Consider the following 26,289-nt stretch of genomic DNA (forward strand, 5'->3'; position numbering starts at 1 on the left):
GTTACAAAGTTCCACCAAAAAGACTCTAGGCCACAAAATAAACCTTAAAGTTTAAGTGTTGTCAAATGGAATTAAATTAGTAAAGATGATTTCTCAATCTGTGAAGGCGAGTTAAATAATCATTTGTGAGGAAGCTAGTCTCGCTGTTCTTTTTTTTGTTAGAGAATGAGAGTGAAAAATGAGATTAGAAACAGAAGAATCCTAGTAAGGCTCTGCTAACCACCATATCAAGTATCTAGGAAAAGTCGTTCTGCCTTGAGGAACTGACTTGCTTGATTTTCAAGATAAAATGTATTCTTATCTTGAAATTAGTACCTTAGAAGAATGATTTTTTTTTTTTCCTATATATGATCATTTCATGAAAGCAATTTAGAATAGATAATTGGTACAGAAGCTACTCATGTTACGACTGAAGAAACCTCAGCAGCGTAAGGTCGATGTTTGCGTCTGTATCTCACTGCATTTGAAAGTCTCCTCCATGGAAATTCAGCGTTACTCCCATTCTCAGTACAGCATTATGTGCATAAATAGCCTCAGGTTGCGTCTTCATTTTCATACTGAAAGGAAACTGTGGCGCACACTAATAATTTCACTTTTTATAGCTATACTTTTGCATCCCAGTTAAGAACAAATCCAATTTTGTTACATAAATGCCATCTTCTCTGAATTGTCTGCCAAGAATTAAAAAACCCGCCATGCACGAGGCTGGTTTGTCTGCTAAACACTATCATTTCAGATGGGTATTACTTTTAATCTTGAAAACCATTAGTTTTTTCACAGTGTCTTAACTATATTTCACAGACCTAGCACTTGGCTTAAAATTACCTAAGGCCAAAACAAGATTAATGAGACGGGAAAGAAGTGTTGGGAGCCTCGTACCATTGCACTGTGCAGGTCTGGCAGGTTACCTCACAGCTGTTGTGTCCAGGGAGGAGGATTTGCTGCAATCCCTCATGTGGAAACACCTCTGAGCTGGAGGCCTAATGGGCACCGCCATACGGGCTGACAGCACAGAGCGGTGAAGGCTGATCCTGCTGTCTCTGGAAGCGGAAAAGAACCAGTGATGTCTGATGAGACACAAAAGAGCTGTGTGGGGAGGGCTGGGTTCCCCCTAGATGCTGTCCAGAGGGACCTGGAGAGGTGGGACTATGCCAACCTCATGAAGTTCAACCAGGCCAAATGACAGATCAGGCACATGCATCGGGGGCAATCCCAAGCACAAATACCAGCTGGGTGGAGGATAGATGGAGAACAGCACTGAGAAGGACCTGGGGGTGCTGGTTGATAAGAAGCTCCCCATGACCTGACAATGTGGGCTGGCAGCCCAGAAAGCCACGGGCATCCCGGGCTCTATCCCCAGCAGCGTGGCCAGCAGAGTGAGGGAGGGGATTCTGCCCCTCTGCTCTGGTGAGACACCCCCGCAGTGCTGCCTCCAGCTCAGGGGATCCCAACAGCAGAAGGACACGGAGCTGTCAGAGCGGGGCCAGAGGGGGCCCCGGAGCTGCTGGGAGGACAGGCTGGGAGAGGTGGGGGGGTCAGCCTGGAGAAGAGAAGGCTCCGGGGCTTAGAGCCCCTTCCAGTCCCCAAAGGGGCACCGGGAGAGCTGGGGAGGGACTCTTGGTCAGGGAGGGGAGACATAAGATGAGGGGGAACGATTTTAAACCGAAGGAGGGGAGGTTTAGATGAGATATGAGGAAGAAATCCGTTGCTGTGGGGGCGGTGAGCCCCTGGCGCAGGGTGCCCCGAGGAGCTGTGGCTGCCCCATCCCTGGAGGTGTTCAAGGCCGGGTTGGACGGTGCTTGGAGCAACCTGGGCTGGGGGGAAGTGTCCCTGCCCAGGGCAGTGGGTTAGAACTGGATGATCTTTAAAGTCCCTCCCAACTCTGACCATTCCATGACCCCTCCCCGCGTCTCCCGCCAACCCCGCGCTTCCCGAGATTCCTCTCGCCCCTCTCACCTCACAGCCCGGCGCACGCGCGGCGGAGGCAGCGGGACGTGCGCAAGCACAGTGAGCCCCATGGTGCGCGGCACGCGCGGCGGGGCGGGCGGCGCATGCGCAGCCGCCTGAGGGCGGGAGCAGCGCGTCCCGCGCCTGCGCAGTGGGCGGAGAGGCGGGTTGGCCGGGCCCGGAGCGGAGTCCAGGTTTGTTGTTGTTGTCCCAACCCCAGCGGCTCCTCAGTCGCCGCTCCTGCGTCGCCATGTCCAGCCCTCAGGAGCCGCCGCAGCACAACAACAACAACAACCCGCCGGCTGAGGGATCGCACACCGAGCCGGGCCTCAACAGTAAGTGCGGCCGCTGTTGGCCTGCGGAGAGGAGCGGGAATGGGGCGGGGGGGAATGGAAGGGAGGCTGTGAGGGCCGCGACCCCCTTCCCCCCCTTCTCTGGGCCGCCATTGGCGGAGGACGGGGCCGCGCGAGCCATCGGGGGCCAATCGGCGACGTCCGCCGGGGCGGGAAGGGGGGGGTCTGTGAGGAAGAGGCGGGTGGTGGGGGTACAGCGTTTCGGTGGGGGCTGCCTGAGGGGCAGCGGGGATGGTGGCAGGTCAACAGAGCCTGGGGCAGTGGGAGCCGCTGGCTGTGGGGCTGGGAAAGCCGAGGGGGCTGTGGGGAGGGCAAGGGAGGGGGAAGCTGCCCGCCGAAAACGGGGTGAGGGGCTGTGGGGAGGGTTTCGGGTGGGTTTCAGGGCCGGGCCTCTCCTCACAGGAGGGCTGAGGCGGGTGAGCTTCGGCGAGCGCCGCCGGAGGAACGAGGTACCGCCGTGGCTGGGTGCGAGGCGAGGAGAGGAGGAGCAGGTTCGTTTCGTGGTTACAGCGAGTTTATTTGGTGGCTGGTATTACCAGCTAAGATGGGGATACAGCAGGGTAGGGGGAGGAGCGTGACTGTGGGAATGAGGTTTATTCAGTGGCTGAGTCAATACCACTGACGTGAGCTATTTTCCTCTATATCCGGCATCTCTGTCAGCTGCTCTGCTGCATCCTTTTGTTCCTAGGATAACACCAGTAAGGCACATTGGTGGGTTTTATGTAGGCTCTCGTACTTGGCAGATGCTTTTCCCACATTTTAAATGGCTACTTCAACGTGTCCTTTCGTTTGTTTGTAATTATGAAGGATACTGCAGTTGAAGAGGTGAATAAATTGCATTAATGATTAACTGTTACCTTCGTGGTTTACAATGAAGTTGAACTGACCACGAAATATATTGGTTGGTTGATCTGCTGTAACTCAATGGGAATGGTATTAAAGAAGAATGAGCCATGCCCATTTCATAATGCTGCTATTGTGTTACGTTAACGCTACATCTTGTGATAACGATGTTCACCTGAGTCAAATAGGTGTTTTAGCAAATTATTCAGGGCTGTTGGCGTACTTTAATAACAATTACGCTGTCTTAAAGTTGCAACGTGCCTGCTGCCGAACTCGATGCTTGCTTTAGAAATTATGATCTTTGATGCTTCTATATTTTAATACTTCTCTTTTGTTTTCTGTTAGTGTGTTAACTTGTTCTGTGGGACACGTTAATCTGCTGTAAGATAGGAGCAACAAGAGTTGAGCGTGCTGTAAGCCTGTGCTGCATCTGCCTACATAGGTCTTATTGCTGGATCAGCATGTAAAGGCTTAGCAAAATCAATGTGATTACTGAAGGTGGTGAGCACAAGGTATGAGAGGAAATGTTTGATAGTCTGTGCTCCGTGAACAAAACAAATGCAACCAATCAGCTCCATGTAGGCTTAGTGCTGCTTTCAGATGTTCAGCCTCTCCACAATGCTTTGGTGTTATAGGTACATTTTGTGCCATTATATAAGCTTTTCAGTGAACCTTTTCAGACTAATGAGCTTAGACACTTACTCATTTTGTTCTGTATGTCATTTGTGCGTGTTTAGGGCCTTTCATTCAGAGATCTCTTAGCACTTGAATTGAAGGTCAGAAGACCTGGGAATAAAACCGGTAACTGAACCTATGCTTTGTTGGGTTCACATACATTTAAAAAAAAAAAAAAAGGCTTGCTTGCTCTGGGAATTCTAGATGCTTTGTATATTTTAATGATTATAATGCTCTGTTACATATTGACAAAAAGATGAAATCCCACCTTAGGCAGGAACCCATCTAGTTCTGTTAAGGAAAATCTGTTTAATAATTACCATTATGGGAACCTGCACAGCTTTCTTTTCTTCTCTCTCTTTGTTTTTTTTTTTTGGTTGGGTTTTTTTTTTTTTTTGGTTAATGGTGTACTCCATTGTAAAAGTGATATTTCTTAGTTTATTCAAGTAGACCATAGCTCAGGCTTCTTGGGAGCTACTAGTTTGGAGTATGTTTATATATAAAAAATGTATATATGTATATAACTTAGATATTGTCCTTGGTATTTCCACCCCATAAGCAAAATGGGACCCCTCTTCCCCAACATGTTTAGCTGCTGTTGTTTAAACAGTCCAGCAGTTCTGGAAAAACATGTAATTAAACTATATCAATTCATAATGAAATAATTAGCCTTAGAGCATGGCCCAAATTAAAACAATTTTGGAGAAAAATACCATTCATATAAACAGATGTTGGTGCTCTTTTTTCCTCCCAAAGTGTGTGTTATGTGATTTGTGAAGGGAGGACAGTTCTATGGCTTTTCTTAATTCTACCACCCTTAATTTTACTGTATTTCTACTTGACAGTAAAATGGGAAGTAGAAATATGGTAAAATTAGGAGTTCTCATGTGGGTGATTAATGTAACTTCCTTAGTTTTGAAGAAAGCTTGAGGCAAAATGCACTCTCTATTAGTTGGGCAGTTTATTCTCAAATATATTCCTATGCATCTTTTTAAAGAAGCAGATATTAGGTCTCTTTAATCAGTCTTCGAAACTACTGGGGCTCTCTGTCTCCCTCTCCCAAACCGGTTGTGACTGCCAGTGGGAGTATGTAGCATGTTTTAGCTTGATGTCAGATTACGCTTCCTGAATGTATTTTGGCTCATTAAAAGTGAGGTCAGATGGAGAACGTGCTGCTTGTCATGTAAACTACTGCTTGACTTGTTGGGACTTTTTACTCATGGTTTAATTTGAGTGTTCTTCCTAGTATGCCCGCAATGCATTTTAGATAAACGGCAAGTTTTGTTAGTCCGGGATAAATGTAAACGAAGATCTTGTTTGTGCATAATCGTAAATGCTGTGGAGGTGTGTTTAGTAGCTGCATACCAGAGCAACCAGTTCTGATCATCCGCTGGGCTTTTCTCTGCCCGTGCGTGGTGTCAGGGGAAGACCTCTCCTTACACCTTTGCCCTCCGTTCTTTTCACATTGTTTGTCACTCCTTGATGATTTTTTAATAATAGATGTCTTTGCAGACCCTGACCATTAGAATTCTCCCAGTAGGTGCTCTCTACTCTAAACTGGTTATTGGGGAATGTATGGCTTTCTGGCCTAAGTGTCTTCTAACTGCAGTTGCCACGTCTTTTCTGCGGATGTGGCCCCTTGTGGCACCCTGTAAAGGTGCCTTCCTGAAGTGGTTCTTACAATGTGGCCTTTTTATTTTGAAATTTAGTCACTAGCCATCACAAATCTGAAATAGTACAGTGTCTGTGTCTCATGCCGACTGAGCAAAAGCTGCCTTTTCTCAGTTAACTCTTCATTATCTGAAAATCCCAGTTTGTATTAGAGTTGGTGTACGTTGTGGGATTGTGCATAGAGCTCTGTGTACACCCTAAATTCCTTGTTTGTGAATGCAGCTTGGGGAAACCAGACTGCAAACCACCAGGACTCTTAACGAGTATGATGCTTCCATGTTCATCAGTGTAATGGCATAGTTAATAATTGGTACACAGGATAAACTCTGTTTCGGCTTCACAAAATCGAGTTGAAAGTAGGTGAACTCGTTATGACATATGCCCTGTCCTGTGTTGCTGATACAGTTCCCAGAACCAAAACTTTGCTGCAGAAGTAAGTGCAGGCACACTAAGGTGCATTTCAGAAGTCAAGAAATCAGTGTTGAAACTTAGAACCTGTACCAATAATGTTTAAAAAGTAATTTCAGCTGTTGTATTTGTATCTTTAGACTTTCTTTTTTTTTCTTGACTATTTTTACCTCAGTGGTGAAGATGTCAAAACTTTAAAAAATAAGAAATGAACCAAACAAAAAATCTGAAAGCACTCACCTTCAGGTGGCATAAATTAAATTACACAGGAGTTGTGATGGTGTAGTGTATGTGTGTGAAATCATTGTCTGACCGATAATGGGAAATAATGTTGCATTGAAAACAGTATGCTTTTGAGAAATTGGAGATCTTTCCCTCCATAATCATCACTAATAAAGCAGCTGTATGGTCAAATGATTCTTGTTATGTATCTTAATGAGAAGGTTGGAATTGCAATTGGATAGGGAATGTATTTAAATATTTGGAACAGGCGGAATAGTAGAAGTCTATTCTATCTTTACCCCTCAGGACATTAAATGGTATGTTTATGAATTAAAAATATTTCCCCAAAACCTTTGAATTGAAACATGTCACTAATGAACATACTTGTAACTATTGTTTTGCATTTAGTTAATCTGCACATTAAATACATGTGAAGACATTTAAAAACAGAAACAAAAATCCTCAACATAACTACAGAGTATACGAAATTTTTAGCAGATGTGTTTACCATTCATGATACACTCTTGCTCTTCTGTCAAGTCTCAGTGCACCCATGGATATCCCATAGTTATAACTACAAAAAAAAAAAAAGGGAAAACTCAGTAATTCTCAACTTGTAGTCTATACTGCCTTCCCTGGCTAAGGAAAGAAAAAGAGGGAAGGAAAAAAAAAAGAGCCCGAAGTGATGGCATTGAAATTATTAACTGTTATTACACGTGAGAATTCTGGTTTTCTCATGCTGCTCAGTTCTTTATTTTGGCTTGTTAGCAGTGAAATCTTTTAATCTAACTGTAATTGCATGTATGTTAGCATGGTACTTCAGCTGTGTAAGGAAACATACTGCCTACCTCAAGCTTCTGATGGTTTGAATTGTGGTGTGACCCATTTATTAAGGTTATGGTAGGATAGGAGAGGTGGCAGATGGCATTGAATGGGCGGTGTTTGTTAGAGGGCCGGGACAAAGAAAGCTGAATGGGGCCTCAGAACGGCAGTCTGTCTGATGTTTATAAAAATCAGGGTGTGATTCAGGGCCTTTGGAAGTAGAGGGAAGAAGGAAGATATAAAATAGCAGATGGGGGAATGGTATAGAGAAGGGGGCTAGGGGCTGAAAACTTTGTTACAAAATGGAATGTAGAAGTAGAACAGGGAAGCGGGGTGGTTAGTGTAATTGAGTGATACATAGATAATTGAAGCTTCAAACTGCAGAGAGAAATGTGACCTGTTAAAGTATTAATAGTTGAGGAGAGAGGGGACATTTTATTTGACTCTCTTTAGGGGTAGGTAGCAACAGAACGTAACTTTTTAGGGGTGTTTTTGGTCATGAAAGAGGAAGAAACAAGTCACTCCTGTCTCACGTACATGTTTATGAGCTTTCTCCCAGTAGCAGTGCATGTTATCTGAATTTACCATATTCATGTTTTTTTTTCTGTGTGTAATTGATAAACTTAAGATGGGTTTTAGTTCCACTGCTTTTAATGAAATGACGTCTGGTTTGCCCAACAGGTTCCTGGGTGGAGTTACAGATGAATGGCAATGGCAATAGCAACGATAACGGCAATGGGAAAAACGGAGGTCTGGAACACGTCCCTTCATCATCCTCCATCCACAACGGAGACATGGAAAAAATTCTCCTGGATGCCCAGCATGAATCAGGACAGAGCAGTTCAAGAGGTAGTTCCCACTGTGACAGGTAAAGAAATGTTTGATGTCCTGCATGTAGTTTATTGCAGTTTTTATCCTGTAGATGTTAATGGAGGGGTAAAGCTTTTTCTCAGGCTTAAGTTTGTCGTGCTCCAGTATTTGGAGTACTTGATGGCTCATGATAATGGGCTATCAAATAAGACATCTGACATGAAAAACACATTGTTGTTACAGAAAGCTAAGGAATCCAGGAGTGGGAAAGTCACATCAACACCACAGTGATATTTCATGTTGTTATAAATCATGTATGGTCTAAAGAATATCTCATTTTACTGGCTTATTACTAATAATGTTACGTACCTGTGCTTGATATTTAATAAAGCATAATAAAAGGTATCACTGGACTTAACAGAAAAAAGTTTCTGAGAATTTGTACTACTTGCTTTCAATAGTCTACTTTTTCCTTGTGAAAGCAAAATATTTCTTACCTAACAATATAATCCTTCAAGGCACTTGTGAGCATTATGATATTCTTACGTGTTCATTACACCTTTTTTCTAGAAAGTTTTGGGGCAGTTTTGGAAATCCTTGAGCAGTCTCATGATATAATTTTAGCTGTCTTTCTGCTCCTGCCTCCTTTGGTTTTGCTGGATGAATGCTAACTCTCATGTCTACTGTGTAGTTTATATGAAGTGGGTGATCAGATATAAAAGCTATTTAAAATTAGTTAGGTCTGATTTAATTACTGAATGTAGTAGACTGTTTTGAAAATAATCCATATGAGTATTTCAAGTAGAATTGTAACATTTATAGAAATTAAAGTTTGTTATGTCTGTGTTCATAAGAAACTAGCTGTAAGTAGTTTAGTGATTCCCAGTCCAACCAGGAATGTTTGCTAGGTGATGGTTGTATAGCTTCTTTTACTAGCATAGGATTTTTTCAGTATTTTCTGTATTTTAAGTGAATGAAGAAAGATTTCTTCTTTTCTTCAAACTTCATTTTCCACTTGTTAACTTTTTGGTAATTCTTTTTCCCTTTTGACAGTTGAAGTAACATACAAGAAAGGGGAGGTACTTTGACATTTAGCATTCTTTTCTAAAAGTTCTAAACAGTAAGTTGCTCTTTAAGTGTGGTGTTTTGGATTCTTTTTGGATATTTCCAAATACACCTTTTCCATGAAAGCTTAAGTTGGGTTAAAAAGATGCCCTTAGTGTTTTAATGAGAGACCTGCATTGGTGCATCAAACAGTATTTTTTATTGTTCCTGACTTAAATTCTCTAGCATTTCCTTGGTTGAGGTGTGATAGGTGACATTTATTGCTCGAGTAGATTACCAAATTATTAATATTCAAAGTGAGGCTAACGAGGGGAATACGTATTCTCACCAAGCATTAAAAAATGTTTTGACGTGTGATGTTTCTGCATGTAATGGTACAAAAAGAGGTATAATTCACAATACTGGCAGTGTTGTTTAAAAGAAGGAAGGGATCTACGTCTTTTGTGCAGCAGGTAAAGCATTGCCCAAAACTTCCTTTGCTTCAGTGGAGGGACAGTCGACCTTGTTGTGAAAGGTAGGTTTATAAATGGGGAAAAAAAGAAAGAAAAGGAGTGGTTTTGGAAGACTTTCTAAATCTGATGTATGTGATCTGAAGGTTAATGTAGTCTGTAACTCACCTAAATAGTGTGCAGAAGTGCATGTGGAAATGATTCAATTGAGATGCTATTTACACTAATGATTCTTTAGGTGACTGACTGTAGTATGACAAAATGACATAATGAAATCAATTTCTCTTTAGCCCTTCACCTCAAGAAGACGGACAGATAACTTTTGATGTGGAAATGCACACAAGTAAAGACAGTAGTTCTCAGGTATTTCCTTCATTAACTTTTAAAATGCGTTACCTTTTAAAAAAGGTTTTAAAGTTGTGGATATTGTGTATAGATCGTATATTTATATAGATCGGTATTGGAAGTACTTGGGGGGCAGGGCAAGCTCTGTGTCATGTCAAAAGGTCTAAAATGTTCGTGTTTTATGTGTCAATAAAAAAGCACATTAAACTACTGCTTTTCAGGAATTTTTTCTTTCATTCTGAGACCCTAAACTTGGCTGTTATCTGCAGTACAAGCAAATGAATTACAGAAACCTTATTTATTAAAAATTTGGGTAAGGCTGTTTCCTTGTCTCGACCTGTGTTCTTGCAGGTTTTTACTCTTCTTTTTTTTTGTACTGGAACTTCATATAGTACTTTCCTGTAAGTAGGTATAGTAAATACTTTTTGTGCACTCAAGCTTATGTCAGTTTAACTAAATTATCTTTTCTTTTAAGCGTTCGTTTTCAGAATAAAGTTTTATCAAGTTAAAACACATTCCAGAACATTATTTTAACAATGAGGCAGGGTTAGTAAAGTTTATTAGGCTTGCGTTCTGTATTAATTGAAATTTGGCTTGTAGAGTTTAATAGCTTTGGAGCGAGGGGAAGAATGAGGCGCCATCTCTAAAGCTGAGAAGTGCCCTGTTTAGTAGCAGTCATATTGTTTAACACTCTGCTTAAACTGTGTATGTCAAACCTGTTTTGTTTTTGAAATGTTTATATTTCTGCACAAGATTGCAGGGGCTTCAGTTTATTGCTCTACAGATAGTCAGCTCACATGATAGTGAGTAATCTCCATAACGCAAACTGAGAGGAGACTAATGCTGAACTCTTAGTTTGATCATTTAATGGAATTTGCTGTCTTCAGCAGTATAAATAAAAAGCATTCCTGGAAGAGTGAAACCTTGCATTTAATTTTGTCAAAGACCTGGCGGAACAGTAGGACTGTTGCACTTCTGCCCTATACAGCCCGAATGATCCAAATGAGTTTGTTGGTTAGGGCTGCCATCTTACTTCTGAGACTGTTGTATTTGGTTATTTCTGCTTTTGGTATGGTTCCCACTTCAGTGTTGTAAGTGCTTTATCTTATTTTACTAAGTGTCGCTCAGGAAATGGTTTTAATACTAAGGAGGAGTTTGTACCAAAGTCAGTGGTGTTCTCTAGTCTTTCTAATCTATATTTTTCCTATATGGTAACATTTGAATCTAATGATGTAATGTTAAGTGTTTGGATTAAGACAGTTGTATTGAGTGCTTGCCTTTCCTTACTGCATCTGAGCCGCACCCAGTAGGAGCTGCTAGTTTCAAGTAATATAATTTTTAAATGACTAATAGCACCTTAAAAAAAGTCACAATACTGTTTTTGAAATGTGGGTTTTTTTTTTTTTTTGGCAGTTTTTCTGTGCTTTATCTGTGTTCTGTACACTTTAAATCAAATGCCATCAACTTAAAGTTTTTGCCATTTTTTGTTTAATATTTTTTGCATAATATTTTTTGCATAATGCTGGTTTACTATACTTAGGATTAAAATAATCCTTTTTATTTAGTTTAAAAAAAAATCCAAAAAACAACTTGCAATGATGTTGAAGTCCTGGATATAGTAATAAAATTTGTGCTGTACTGACTTCTGCAGGTCTTCCTGTTAGCATAATAAAATCTCTTCTAAATAATCAGTAGTCCAAGAGCACTTGCTCATTTATCGGGTGCCACCATTTGGTGCTTATCATTTTACCACTGTTGTTGCTGCTTTCAATCTAACACCATAAGGAGGAGCTAATTGAGTGTTACAAGGCTTGTCCCCTGTCTATTTTCAGTCTGAAGAAGAAGCAGTAGAAGGAGAGAAGGAGTTGGAAGTTTTGAAGAAAAGTGCTGACTGGGTGTCAGACTGGTCGAGTAGGCCTGAAAACATTCCTCCCAAGTGAGTTAAACTCTTTTTTTAATGGCTATTCTTTTATATGAAGTAGAAAAGAATCATAGGTCACAATTGCGTGGAATTACTCTGGCTCTCCAAAGAAAATCATCTTAGAAAAAGATAGATTTCTCTTTGGGGAGGCTACAAAAAGTCAAAACAATGAAGTATGAAAATCCTAACAGCAACAGAATTATATTTTTATTGAAAGTTTACAAGGTTTCTTGACAAAATTAAAATGATTGGGAGAGCTGGGTACTTGGAGCTGGGATTCATGGGATTTAGTTTTGGCTTATTGAATGGAATAGTGTTGAGCAAGTCTCCTAAATTCTCTGTACTTTTTTTTCTTTCTATGTAAAATATGTAATGTTCATCCACGGAAGGGGAAACGTTGAGATCCTTGAATGCAAAGCATTTCTATTAAAATAGAGGATGCTGTCTAAATCTGGCAGACTTCTGTATCTCTGATTGGAACAAAAAATGAGGCTCTTGCTAAAAAATCACATCCTGAAATTCCCTCTCTCGGACCTACCTCTCTCTTCAGCTACTGCTCCCTTTGTCTCTATACTGTCTGTGTAAGTGGTCTCTCCACAATACCTCCTATTATTCTCTTTGATTCCTTACTCTCTGTAAGGGATCTCTTGCTTTGATCTCTAGCTCTTTTCTTTTTAAAAAAATGTTCCTACAGAGATCTGTGCATTTGTGTGAGGGAAAAAAAAAAAAAAAGAAAAAGAAAAAAAGGAAAGAAACAAAAAAATCTTGTTGAATTTTTCCTCCCTCCCCCTCTTCTTTCAGGGAATTTCATTTCAGACATCCTAAACGTTCAGTGTCTTTAAGTATGAGAAAAAGTGGAGCAATGAAAAAAGGTGGCATTTTCTCTGCAGAATTTCTTAAGGTTTTCATTCCATCTCTGTTCATATCTCATGTTTTGGCTTTGGGACTAGGGTAAGTATTAACCTAATTCTCACTTCAACTTTTGCATCTGGCTTTGCTTTTCCACTTTACTTGTATGTCAGGTGCCTGCTGAAAAGGCCTTTATCTAGAATAACTAGAGTATTGTTGCACCTTGCTCAAGATAGATTTGGTGCATTTTTTTTGAAATATGGGAAAATTTTGCTGCAATTAAAACTTTGCAGCCATTAATATGTTTCATTTCTAGAATAGGTCAAGTTTCTTATATTGAAAATGCATGGATTATCATGAATTTCACAACTAACCTCTATAATCATAACATGTGCCATTTGATTATCCACTCCTACTTAAATGATTCAGGTTACAATGTAAGAATAGAATAGGTGGAAAACTGCTGTAACTTTCACTAACCGTTACAAGACCACAGTGTACAAGTTATGATGCTGAAGTTCTGTGTATGGCACATAATCTGTAATTTTCAACGTCTAATGCTGCTGTTGTGTGATATTACTGAAAGTCGAGGTTTGAATACTTAAATAGACATGAAATACTGGATGTGTCCTGCAAGATCAGCTGTGACTCTGCTCAGCAATGCTTTCATTGCCTGCGTAATCCAACATAATCTCTGAGCTTCCTTAAATCCTTACGTTATGTTTATCCATCTTATGTTCTTTGTGATGGGGGCAAAGACATGTACTCAAAATATGTTTTTATTTAGCGTCATATTTATTTCTGGGGGTGTAGCTCAAGTGTCTCTTTAAATTTTTGTAAACTACCAAATAAATTAGGAGGATGGAATATATGGGAATATATTGTATGATATTTGTGACAGAAAAATTGTATATTTCTGCGACGAATTCTTATTTGTTAGAGGTCAGTGTTTGCGTAAATCCTCACTGCTCAGTGTTTTAAACCTCACCCCCTCCCTTTATAGGCAGTACTTTATTTGTTTTACCATAATAATCTGGGAGTGTGTCTCAGCTGTTCAGGAGCCCCTGTGTCAGATACTCTACAAACAACACAAAAGCCTTTGGACTGGGGTTTTCAAATGAGCTTGACACTGGAAGAAACCGACTTTTACTGAACATTGGTAGCATCGGTCCTTCTAGGCTTGTCTGAAAATCTCGCTCTTTATTTTTATGAGAGAGAAGTGAAGTCCTTGGAAGAATCTCATCAGGCTTAATTGAAAGACAAATTAGTATAGCTGAGTGCGTGAGGGCTGTTTGGAAAACAGGGAGTACTTCTGTGAAATACGATATGCCTTATACTTTTTATTTCAGCATCTACATTGGAAAACGACTGACCACACCTTCAGCCAGCACTTATTGAAAGATGGAGTGCAAAACCTGGAAATCCACGTGACCTGTGAAGGTGTTAATGTCTCATTTAGTACATTTGACTTGAGACCATTTTAAGCATGACCCTGACTTCACCCTTTCCTTACATATCCAGGTTTTTGCTAACTCTGGAATTCAGTATTGTGTTGGAACTCTGTTGAGGTGTTTCGCTATCCACATTCTTTCCCTCTCTCCTCCCATTCCCCTGCCTCTTGGCCTGCAAGACACGTCAGAGTTGCTGAACGGAGTTTACAACTGTCTATATGTTGCAAGGGCTTCTCTCAATGCAAAATGCCACCAGCAAGTTTTAATTTTATCAGTGATGCTGTTGCCTCCTTAGTGCAACCTGACTAAAATTGCAGTTGTGCATGGTATAAATGTTAACTCTATTACGGTGATAAAATTAACAGTCTCTTTGGAAGAAAATTATTGATTGGAGTGAAAATGAATTTTTCTTCTTAAAAACAAGCTTGTTGTTAAATAAACTAAGAAATCACTGGCAATAAAAACCAGTTTAAATCAGCTTTTGGGGGAATTTACATGGCCCCTTGTATTGGCTAACACCATTTGATTTGCAGGAGGCAAAGACTGCATAAATTTTAAAGCAGGATAACTAAATCCATCAGCATATTTTAATATTAGGTAATTGTTGTAATCTTGTCTTTTCTATGAAGTCAGCTCCTTATTCCTTGTAGGAAAACCTGTCTGATGCCTAGAAAATATTAGAAAAATTGCATTGTTTGCATGTGAAGAAGCTTTTCTTTTCCTTACCTGTTTTCTTAAGGGAAAATTTTAAATGTGAAATTTTCCTTTTAAAAGTAGTTTTAAATTAAGGAAAAACCCAACAGCTGTAGGTGCAGTTAGACTCTGTATAAAAGAATATGATTCTGTTTGTTGTGGAACTATTTACAAATATGACAATATGGCAGTTTCAGAAGGTAAAGCGTTTGACCTATCTTTAAAGGGGACAATCTTGCAGGTGCGTAGAGATTCAGAAGTTGTGAAGCTCTGAAATGTCTTCTGCAAATGAGTTTTTAATATTCCTATCTCACTGTTTACTGTACAATCTCCTTTGGGGATACATGGAATCTGAAAGTCACTTGTGATGTCTCATGTTAGATAGACTTCTCACTAATGTTGTTGAACTTTTATCTTAGGGAACATTAAGCCTTGTCCTCCTTTGGTGACACTTCTTTTCAAAATGTGAAGCTTTAGTACCAAATTGTTACAAAGCATTGGGACAGTCGTGTCCTTAAATAGATTTTATTGGATTTCAGAACATGTAGCATGACTCTGAAGGATAGAATACTCTTTTTTTATATATATATATATGAATATATAAAAAAATATGATATAGACTTTAATACTAAGTATTTAGGGAACCAATGCTAATTTTAAGACTAGCAAAAATCTCATTTAAATAAAAACTTTAGTAGGCTGACTTGTAGAAAATGGTAAGAAAATATTGTCAGCCAGTTTGGAGAGAACAGCTACCTATAATTGTTTGCTTGCATCAGACTTTATAAAGGTGATTATTTGATATAGCAGTGATTGCTTGAAACAGTTGATGCATAGAAGCTGAATCCCAATTGAAGTTTGATTTAAAAGAACTTAGCTCCCAGGAAGTAAAAAAAGTTAGGTATAAATCCACTGCTAAACTGTATTTATTTTTATTCTCTACTTCTGGATGCTGTTAGAGAATGCTTTCAGGGTGAAGGGGCAATCTAACAAAAAATTCTGAAGATGTCTGCTTTGTTTTCTTTTAGTTGTGAATACTGGTGGCACTTGAGTTGCCTACAACTGCGTATTTGTTTTGAGCGTGGATATTGGGTTTCACCCAAAGATGGGGGAGGGAATGGGGAAGTGGTGAAGGGTGCTTTAGATAGTATCAAGTACATCATTTTACAGTCCTAAAAACTGAGGGCACAGGGGAAAGGCTGAAACACTTTAAGTTCTAATTACAGCACCTTGTTTTGTATGGAAATTGGAATAGTGGAAAAATAGATTTTTCCTAAGTAGGGAGTACTTTTTTTTCCAAGAAGAAATTACCGCTTTCTAAATTAAAAGTTAATTATTCTTCAGAATATCTGATAAATAATACTCTAGCCACAAGCTTGCAACATCAACACAGCTTAAAATATCTGAAGGAGCCGTGAAGTAAAAATTAGATGAGGAATGGATAACGTGATCACTGTACCACCTGCTATGATACAATGCAGTATTTATTGATACCCTGCTATAAGCTTTGGATGAAAGTCTACAACTTCTTGTTTTACGATGAACAGAAGCAGATTGTTGTATAATTTGAAAAGGGGTTTCAGCTATTGATAGTTGAAGTTTTGTTAAGATAAATGTTGTTTAAAAAGCTTTATACCTGTTTACAGTTTTGGAAAAAAAAACGCAGGCTTCTTTTTTCTTACATTCAGTGAAAACTGGCCTAGAATATTTGTAAATAGGATCAAGAAAAAAAAAATGCATAAACTCGCACATTAAAAATGCAGCAGGCTAACGTAACTGCAGCAAATGCATATTTACTTACTGTTTTAAAAGTGAAATCTGAAGATTTAGAAATTCAAATTTTTTAATTGACATTTGTTGAAATATTGGAGTTAACTGAGCCAAAGTGATTATGCATTATTCATAAATTAGTTAGCACTTTGTAACATTATATACAGTTTACAGTACATGTATAAGTTGTAGCTTATAAACATTTTGTGCCATTAAAGCTCTCACAAAACTGGTTGTCTGAAATTACTTCATGATGCGCCTTTAATCTTTCTTTTTTCTTTATTTTTACAGGACTGTTTTGTATAATGTTTTATGAAACTATTGTGTTCTGGGTTACATGAACATTGAAGCTGCTGTTTATAGACTGGAATAATTTTTTGAAAGATTGCATGGGTTGTTTTGTGTTTTTGTTTTTGGTTTTGGGTTTTTTTTTAAGTGACTTGGGATCATCTGCTTCTTTTCCTGAAGCACTTAATAAACATACTTCCATTGCCAGCAATGTATACCTGTGCCAAGTCCTCCAGCACCTTGTTAAGGAAAACTTTTAAAGCAAAATAATATAGCGGCATATGAAATGTAAAGTAGAATTGATGAGTTTTTGTATAATTGGTCAACTCTATTGTACTCCTTGTATTTCTCTTCTGTTTCCTAATTCTGTTAAATTTGCAGATTAAAGAATAAGGGATATAGACCCTAGTTGTTAATCTGCCTCCATATTCTTGGTTCAAGAGCACTGGTGGTTTCTAGGAGTATCATGTGAAGTTACTCATTCTAAATGTGAAATGTCATTGTTCTGATACTGCTACTGCCCATTTTAGTTACCTAGTGATTCTTTTACATGTTTTTAATGTAAAAAACCCCAGAACTTTGGGATTTATTTGTTTTTTGTCTGAGGAATAAGATAGATAAAACTATAAAACCTGCTTTCAGAAAGTTTAGGTGTCTGGGACTTACAGTGAAACTTGGGCTTGAAGTTTTGAATTACTACTACTTTGAAACCGCTTTGGAGACCAGAGCTGTGGGGGTTTTGAGCAGATTGTTTCTCTACAGCCAACTGAGATAAACACATTGATTTAGTAGGTGTTGCAGGGAAAACAATTTCATTGTGTGCTTCAAAACCTTTTTAGTTGTAATGCAATGTTTTGCAAAGGAATAAAACCAAGATAATATTGCAAAAAGCAGCAGTATCTTTGAAGTGAGATTATTCTGGTATAAATCAAATTTTGATGGAGTTTGAGGACTGTCTTCTTTTAATTCTTATACAAGAGTGTTAAAGTAAAAACTGAAGAGAAGGGATTTATTTGCATACTTAATTTAGAGCAGCACAGCAACATTACTTACCTGTTCAACTGAATGCAGTGTAGCTGGACAAATGAGCTGCATAGTGTCTTGCTTTCCTCTGTAATCAGCACAAAGTGTGTTTCATATTACGTTCTGGGAAAGTTACCTTCTACCTTTACTTAATGAATCTAGAGATTTAGATAGGTTAGCTAGTCATGTGAGACCAACAGGGGATGTTAAGTCCTACTCAGACTGTTTTCAAAGTTAACTGTATACATATGAAAATATGAGATCTTACTCTGAATTCTGTTTTATGAAGAACTATATAAAAATGTTATTTATACATTTGTGTGTGTGTGTGCACATACATTTAAAAATTCTATCTAATAATGAAATGCTGATTCTGTGCAAGTGTCTGTAGGATCTTTGCCCAGTAATTAGTTATATTGGGAGAGGACTCCTTTGTGTTTTGGGTCTTGAAAACCAAGTAAAATGCTAGGACTCTGGAACTATGCGGTATAGTTCAATCATCACTTTAAAATCAGAACTAAAACCTTAAGATACTTCTGAAAAACTCTTGTGCTGCATACAGCATCCACGTGAAAAAGAAAAAGCTAAATTAATTTCTGTTTCATTAAATCACTCTTTGTGTCCTGCACTGTATTGTCAGCTTGGTGGAGCGCGGCTGACTCAGCCAAACTTGTGCTTGCAGTACTTAAAGCATGATTAGTCTTGACAGGGGAAGAGCGAGTGGTGGGTTTCCATTAAGGAAAGTAAACATGACTTAACTTTTTGAGCTGCTGCCAGAAAATTGAGAGGATGGAAACTAGCGTTTTCTATTTTGAACTGTTTCCTAACACTTTTCTGATAAGATTGTGGTGTTTGTTTAGAGAAACTTTTTTTTTTCCACCCATTGGTACATTTTGTTTAACTTAGCTTGTTGTTTAAAGACAAATTAATGAATTTTAAGTGTTTATTCTGGTGTATATAATGAAAGGGAGGAATAGTGAGTCCTACCACTGTTTATGAGTTGTTACGGTTAAGGTGTATAATTTAGGTCACAGAAGGACACATATCCTTGCAAAGATTTCGGTGTATGGAGTTGTGTTGGACCTCCCACTTGATTCAGCTGTTACAGCCTTTAACGTACGTCTTTCTTTGGACCGAAGTTAAAATTTCAGCCACTGGATCCCGGAACGCCTTTCTGTGGTAGCTGAAGGAGCCTTTGACTCTCAGATGCATACTCCCTATAGACTGTGTCTCCCAAAGAAATGTTTTAATGAAAATCTCTATTTTAAACAAATCTTCTCTGGGAACTTTCACAACCTTTTATTACTGATGCGTAATGTATCTAAATATGTGGTGGGAGACAGTTGTTTATCTGTAATCAATAGAAAAATTATGTGTGTAACATCTTCAGTGAAAGATGCTTCTTACCCTTCCTTTCCTAAAAAAAAAGAAAATATAATAATAGTCCTCATTTACTTCAAAAATGTTACATGAGCTTTTGACCAAACAAAATATAGAAGGTGCGTGTGAGGCATTTCAAATGGAAACTACACACGTTGTTCTTCCAGACTGTTTTGTGACCAGGGGCAAGCAATTTGATTGTCCTTCAGGTAATGTAGAGCACTTTTGCGGGTCCATTCTGACAGATGTGCAGCTGGAACAATGTGCCTCCTCTGCAGCGTTCTATGGATTGAAAACCTCTTGCTTTTGCTTTTCCATTATGCACCGTAAAGTTCGTTGTTTGGATGCGTCTGTTCTCATCTTGCTTCATTGCACTCCTCTTTCCTGTGGTTTGCCTAGTCTTCTCCATTGAGTGCTCCTTCTGGTTCCTTCATTTGCTTGTATTTTCATTCTGCTGCTTGTTTCTGCTCAAATAACATGAGCAAGCGAAGCCTCTCTGAGGACCCACCTATTTGATGAAGATTTTCAGTTATTGAGACAAAATATTGCCTAGTTTTGTTGTGTATTTCCTGGTTCCATGAGATCTGCACTTTCTTCAGGTGGGTATGCGGTCACTTACACAGCTTCAGATCTCGCACTTGTTAGTCTGGGGTTGGTCTGTCTAATTGGATCTGGTAAAGCCCAGGAGGGTGTGTGTTCAAGAGGCACTGTTTTGCTTCCACCTCAAAGGAAGTAGGTTATAAAGTAGTCTGTCATGTTTCTAGGTAAGAGGGTGATGCAGGTTTAATAAGTAAGCTAAGTTGGGATTTGGCTAGAAACTTGAAATCACCTTCTGGACTTCTCTGTCTGAGAAGTCTTCCTGAAAGTGTGGAGGATGCTCTGTGATCAGTGTTCACTTCCAGTGGTGCTGGATAAAACATAATTGCTTACAGCTTTGAATTTCATACAGAAGGGAACTTGCAGAAATTAGTTGCTATTTCTGCCAGTTTTGCTTGAGATGAAGAAGAAGCTATAGCTGCCAATATTTGAGTTTCAGAAAGACTAGTTAGGTGCTGGTGAGAGGGTAGTGAATCAGGCAGGCACTGAAAAAAGTCCTGATGGTCTGCCCAGTGCTCTGCAGTCTGGCTCAGATGGGCAGAGGTCCGTAATAATGCCTACCCACACCTAGCAGCGTAGCGGCACAGCCGAGGTCTGCAGGCACTGGGGAAGCTGGCCTGGGAGAGCGGGGCAGGTTTGGGGTGGCTGTGCTGCCCCAGCGCTGGGAAAGAACAGAGCGCTCCTTTTCCTGGCGTTATCTAGTCAGCTCTAGTTGCAGGATTCTGCTTTTTAAAAATACAGATATTTTTTCAAGTACTTATAAGGTAGGAACAAACATTCATAACAGCCAGTAAGAGCAAGATGGATACTGGAGTTGGGTTTTTCAGCCTGATCTTTGCAAACCCGGGAGTAAAGCATTGTAGTGTGTGTGACTGTGCTAGTGGGAATTGGAGTGGCGCTCAAATAATTTTGCGATGAGTGTGACATAAAAATCTATTTGTATTCATAGTCTTTTTAGGTGCCGCTGAGTTAGTTGGGTTTAAAGCTGTGTGCCTAGAGTACAACCTATGGTCTCCCTTTGAATTCTCAGAGAGGGCCTGGGTTTTTTCCCCTCGCATCAGTAGGCTGTACCAGTACCAGAAGACTATACAGACTTGCTTGCTTGATGTACCAGTTGTCACTTAATTTCAGAGTGAGAAGCAATTGACAATTACAGATGCTTCTTTAAGAGCACTGTCTGACAGACAGAAGAGATCTCTGGTGTTACTACCAATTATTTTAATAGCTTGCTTCATCCTGTGACGTTATTATGTGCCCGTTTCTATTTCTCCTCCTAGATGGCAGTTGCCGTGAAGTATCTGGGGTAAACGCAGCGTGCGCTTGCAAGCCTCAGTTTGCAGCACTGCAGCTTACCCTGATCTGATGTTGGGCTTTGCTTCTGTGTGCGAAGAATTAGGTCGTGCCTAGTTGAAATTAACAGATATCTGGGGAAAGTCAGAACAGAGTCCTAGCTTTAAATTCTCTGTTGTCTTTTCACAGGGTTACAGGCATGGTTGGGTGATGAATTCCTTTAAGTATATTTGGGATAGAAATACAAAGACTGTTAGCTGCACAGTGTCATAACAGTGAGTGAAAATGATCAGTGACAGAGGAAGCTTCTTCCTCCCACTGAAATTGCTGAACAAAAATATCAATCTCCAGACCTGGCAGGAAGTTCTTATGTGGATCACTGCCAAAAGCTTAATACTCAGAAATGGATTTTTGCTATGCATGGTGGTTTTGTTTCTCGGCTGTGTTCTCTGTGTGTGTGTAAGTGCATGTGTGTGCGTATGCATGTTGGAGTGGGAAAGGAGAAAGAGAGGAGGAGTGGCAAGATAAGCATCAACAGTAAAAGAGTAAGTCCTTCCCCAGCGCTGTAACATTTTCCTATAGGCTTCCCTGCTAGGTGAGAAATAACGGCTGCCTGAGAAACCTCCCCAATTGGCTGGTAGCACAGTGGTATGATAAGTGATGTCACCCCGGCAGGCCTATTCACAAGACTGTGTTCTGGCACTTCTCAGGCTTGGGCTTTTATTTCTCAGCAGAAATGTGTATGTGAGAGAGAGAGAGAGAATGGTGCTGGAAGGTGCTGTGTTCCATTTCCTTCTGCAAAAGTGAGAGTTGCTTCTAAATCATTACTCTTCCACTTAGGAGTGCAGTCAGAGCAACGTTAATATAAAATTAGTTGGGGGGGAGATTAGATTTCAGTACTTCTGCACAAGAGTTATGGGTTTCCAAAGAGTAGGCAAAGAGCTGCCGGAAATACTTAATGCTGATGAACACATGAGGAAGACACTTTCAGTGCCACTGCATTTATTAACGTTAGTCGTGAGCATTTATGAATAGGTAATTGGATGAGTGTAACAAAAAAGAAGGATAAAAGGCACAATGGAAGAGATTTTCTTCCCGCCTGTGTGTCTCTCAGCCCTCTCACTCAGGTTTTGTGATACTGAATTCTACAACCATGGTAAAATGTCTTTTTTGCCCCAAAGCGCTTGTTTGTTGCTTGATGTACACACCTAGTGGAGCAGGCAAATTTGCATGCATAATTGACACGCCCACTGAAAGCCAAACCACCACAAGCTATACAACTTCACTGTTTACACCTTTTTCTTACCATTTTATTCTATTATTTACTCCTTCTGGTGAATTTGACCATTTTTTTTAATATGTGGTTTACTTTGAATTTGTTCTCCAAGAGTTAAGGACTTTTTTTTTCTTTTGGGGGCTAGAAATATGAATTGTTTTGTTTTCCAGGATGAGTACTTGAAGGAGCAGCCTTCTTTATGCCGCTGACTTAATATTGGCTTTAGGAAAGTCCCTGGGAGTTGGTCCTCATCTGTAAAATGGAAAGATTAACCTACCGTAGAAAGGTGTTAATGACGTCATTTAAAAGCAAAGGATTTCTATAATCCTTCTGTGTAACGATCTCAAACACCAATGATGTTTTTTCCAGATTCTCAGCTAGTGTAGATAATTTTAGTGTCAGCAAATTGTATGCTGATGTGTGCTCTTCTGATCTGTTCTGGTTTGATTCGTTTTTGAAGTTGATTATATGATATGTCTGTCTTTGCTTATAAGGCCAGATTTGGTGACCCATGAAGCAATTACTAAATTTATATTCCTATAGAAGAATATTCCTATGAGACTCAAATTTGTGTGGAATTAGATGATTTTTGGTGAACAGTTTTTGTGCACCACATCTTAGTCAAATAATGAGATGATGGTCTTTAAATTACTGAACTGGACTCGCCTGTTAGCATGCTGAGTCAGTAACAGTGTTTTTAATCTCTATTTTTGATAGATAAAGTGTAATGTGAATATTTCACCTTCATGTACAGTACAACACTGTATTTGTTCAGCGTGATCAGGCAATGTGATTTCTGTATGAACTGTACCGTGAGGGTCAGGATCTGAAAATCTATTGCCTTGTTTCTGCAATTAATACATGTGGAGCCTCACTGGAGAGCAGTGGGTCTGTGTTCGGTGTCTGTGGTTATCAATTTATTTGTCTGAACCAAACTCTGGGATTATGGCAAATTCTGTCATGCACCATAGCTGAAGCTTATAGACGTACTTGTGCGTAAGAATGTAGATGATACAAAGTGGGATGACTGATGCTGTCATGTTAAGATCCTTTCTATTTCAGTGCATGCACAGAGCCTGCTCTATAATCTATTCCCTACCGTTTCTATCAGCAAGGAAATCTGCATTGTTCTCGAGACAGAATCCAGCGGCCTTCCCAGACCTCCTATGGAGAGTGATGAAAACCTCATTGGTAAGCCTGAAATGCTTTTTATCACATGCAGTGGGGCAGTGAGCCAGAAACCTAATGATGATCTCTAGAGGTTAGGCAGAGCGATTAGAGTATTGGTTGGACAGAATAATTTAAACCTCCTGAAGGCGTTTTTTTCCAATGCACCACTAAATACCTTCTTTTGACTTTCAGAGAGACGAGGCTTGATTAATGTTCAAATGTACTATGCTGGCACCACTGGTTTTTTCCCTAGAACTGTGATTGTATTCAACTATCAGCTGTTTTTTTCCTTTTCCTGAAGTAAGTTTCTATCTCTTTTTGGTCAAGCTTCTAAAAGCTGGCTAAATATATTTGATTTTATCATTTCTGCCTGAATTTGCTAGCAACCTGGAATAACAGCTGTCGAATGGATGAACTGTCCCATGCAGGATTGTGTTGGCTGTAAGACCTTCTCTCTGGAGTCTGAGACATTGTCGTGCTGTCAGAGGGCTTTGCAGGACAGATAGTGTGCTAGAGCTGCTGGGGGAAACGCTGTGGCAGAGAGGGTCAGGGTGGGGAATGCCCCCACAAGGGTCCTGGAGGAGATGCTATCCAGTGTCCTCGCATCTGTGTCAAAAGAGGACTGGTCAGAAGTATCGGGAGGAGATGCCGAAACTTCTTGTCAAGCTGGGCGCTGGATTAGAGTTACAGTAACCTGAGTTTGTGCTATGCCTCATCCTTCACTGGGAGTTGTAGATTTCAGCAGGGTCAAGCAAAAGAATGACTGTATGAAATGCAAGCAGCTCTAATTCATCAACTGTACTGATAAGAGATGTGGGTCAAGTTCCCCATGTACAGGCCTTCTTTTGTGGGATATAAGTGCTGCCTAGGCCTTATGCCAGATCTCTGCTCAGAAGTGAACCTCACTCGGACCTCTTGTGAAGCAAATGCAAAGCTCTCTTCCAGTGTTGTGACCTCCCAAGCGATTCTGGGTTGCCACGGCCACGCAGCATATTAGCGGCAGAGAGCCTGATTCAAAACCAGGGTGAGTCTTCCCACTGGCCTCTGCAGGCTTCAGAGTGAGGGACAGAGCATAGGAGTCTCAACTGACAGCTATTCCTTCCACCTCTTGTTAGGGATCTGCATTGCCCAGCCCGAAGCAGAGATTTAGTAGTGGTCTGGCTCTTGGGAGCCAGCGTGCTAACACGCTTCTTCCCGTGAGCTCTTACGCTGCGTTGAGTTCAGTTCTGTCTCCAGATGCTCCCCGCACAGCCCTCGAACATGCTGTGCTGCAATTAGTCTAGCAGGTGCCCAGCACTACAGTTTATTATTAGCCATCCCTAATACTGTGCTGCAGATGCACATGGTGCTTTACAGAGAGGGGGATGGAGATTCCTTGCCCCAAGCGCCCATTTGCCTTTTGTTCCCGAAACCTCTATCCCTAGCAACTCACGGCCTCACAATGATTTCTTCCCCACCCCATTTGTATTCTGAGAGATAATTAACCTTTCAGCAGCTAGATTAACCAAGAACTACTGCAACCTACCCTTCCTGGTAACGCAACAACTTCCCTACAAAACCACGCTTTTCTCTCATCCCAGCTTGATTTTTAAAAAAATAAATAATTAAATCAATGGACACTGACACTTTGTCATGTGCTTTTTGTGTGTGTTGGTCCTGTTTAAAGTATGATGGAAACCCAACTTCGAGCTTTTGACTTGAAGTTGGTTGTTTTTTTTTTTTAAAAATTACCTATAGCCTAGGTAAAACTGACACTGTATTTTCTCACAACTGTAGAGATATTTTACTCTCGCTATTTTGAATGTTTAAAAGGAAGTCTGCAGTCTTTTGGTTTTTTCCTCTTGAGTGGGGGGGTATACTTCTTTGAGACAAGAGAAAAAGTTTCACTCAATGCATAGATAACATTGTGTTTAGTTTGAGAATAAGTACAAGGAGATTTGGCCCAAGATGAAGGGTAATCAAATGAGTAAAATCTGTATCTGTTTGTATGGTTGTATGAGCAAAGAAGGTGGTGTGATACACATCTGCAGTATTGAGATCAGCCAGGGAAATAAGGAATGAATAGGATTTAGCCTAAAGATGCTTCTGTAAAGTGTTTAATCACAGCAGCCTGGATAGCTTTATGCTTTACTCGTTAGGTTGAATTTTTTGTTATCTGTGCATATTTATCCTCTCTAAACATATCAGTGGCATAACACACATTTTTATAAGGCCCTTTATACATAAGTTGAGTATAAAGCTTGTTAACAGCTCTCTGCTGAGCTGTAGTCTCTGGCAGAGTACTGGTAGAGATGCATAATTTTGGATTAATCTGATGAGAAAAATCAATGGCCGGCCTAATTGCAGGCAAAAGGGACGGTGGACTTTCTTTAGACGTCTAGATTGTCAGATGAATGGGATCCAAGGAGGTTCACAAAGCAGTCTGCAGAGGGAGGGCTAGCTGGCAGCTAGAAAGCGGCTGGTGTCTTGGTGCAGGCAATGGCTGGTAAAACCACAGCACAAATGCAGCCGAGTTTCCGTCCTGCTTGTCAGTCTACTGGGCAGCCTTTGTTTCCTTCCCTTCAGCCAGTTTCTTGGTAACCACTTAAATACGGTGACATGTATTGCCACTGCCCTCCCTTTATTTTTGCTTGGCCAGGTAGCGATCAAGCAATGTGTTTGTATTGCAAAAGAAATCACTGTTGTCTTCCCTGAGTTGCAGCTGTATTTATCTGCACGCCTCCATCACTCCAAGCACCTGCATTGTTCTGTCCCTTCCACCAGGGACGTGGAGCTCCCTAGATTTCAGCAATAAGCAGCTTTTCGTTTATGTGCTTTTACAGATGCTTGCAAACATCTCCAGCCTGAAAGCATCTCATAACTCTTCTGTGTCAATGAACGCCCTGATCTTGCTGTAGGCTGTTCTTTCACTCTCTGGTGGACTCCTAAAATATCTCTGATTCAGAGAGGTAATTTTCCAAGAACTTTGTAG

At 40.2% G+C, this 26,289-nt stretch overlaps 1 protein-coding gene across 1 annotated transcript; it reads left to right on the forward strand.

Moving 5' to 3' along the window:
• The first annotated feature begins 2,098 nt into the window (after nucleotides 1-2,098).
• On the forward strand, nucleotides 2,099-17,184 carry BNIP3L (BCL2 interacting protein 3 like). Its single transcript, XM_082495686.1, has 6 exons — nucleotides 2,099-2,282; nucleotides 7,623-7,809; nucleotides 9,556-9,628; nucleotides 11,443-11,546; nucleotides 12,333-12,482; nucleotides 13,730-17,184. Exons 1-6 carry the CDS (start codon nucleotides 2,198-2,200, stop codon nucleotides 13,776-13,778), a joined length of 648 nt encoding a protein of 215 aa, XP_082351812.1. The 5' UTR covers nucleotides 2,099-2,197; the 3' UTR covers nucleotides 13,779-17,184.
• The last annotated feature ends 9,105 nt before the right edge of the window (nucleotides 17,185-26,289 follow it).

Source organism: Vanellus vanellus, assembly GCF_965231255.1.
Source record: "Vanellus vanellus genome assembly, chromosome: 26".
In the NCBI taxonomy this organism is placed as follows: domain Eukaryota; kingdom Metazoa; phylum Chordata; class Aves; order Charadriiformes; family Charadriidae; genus Vanellus; species Vanellus vanellus.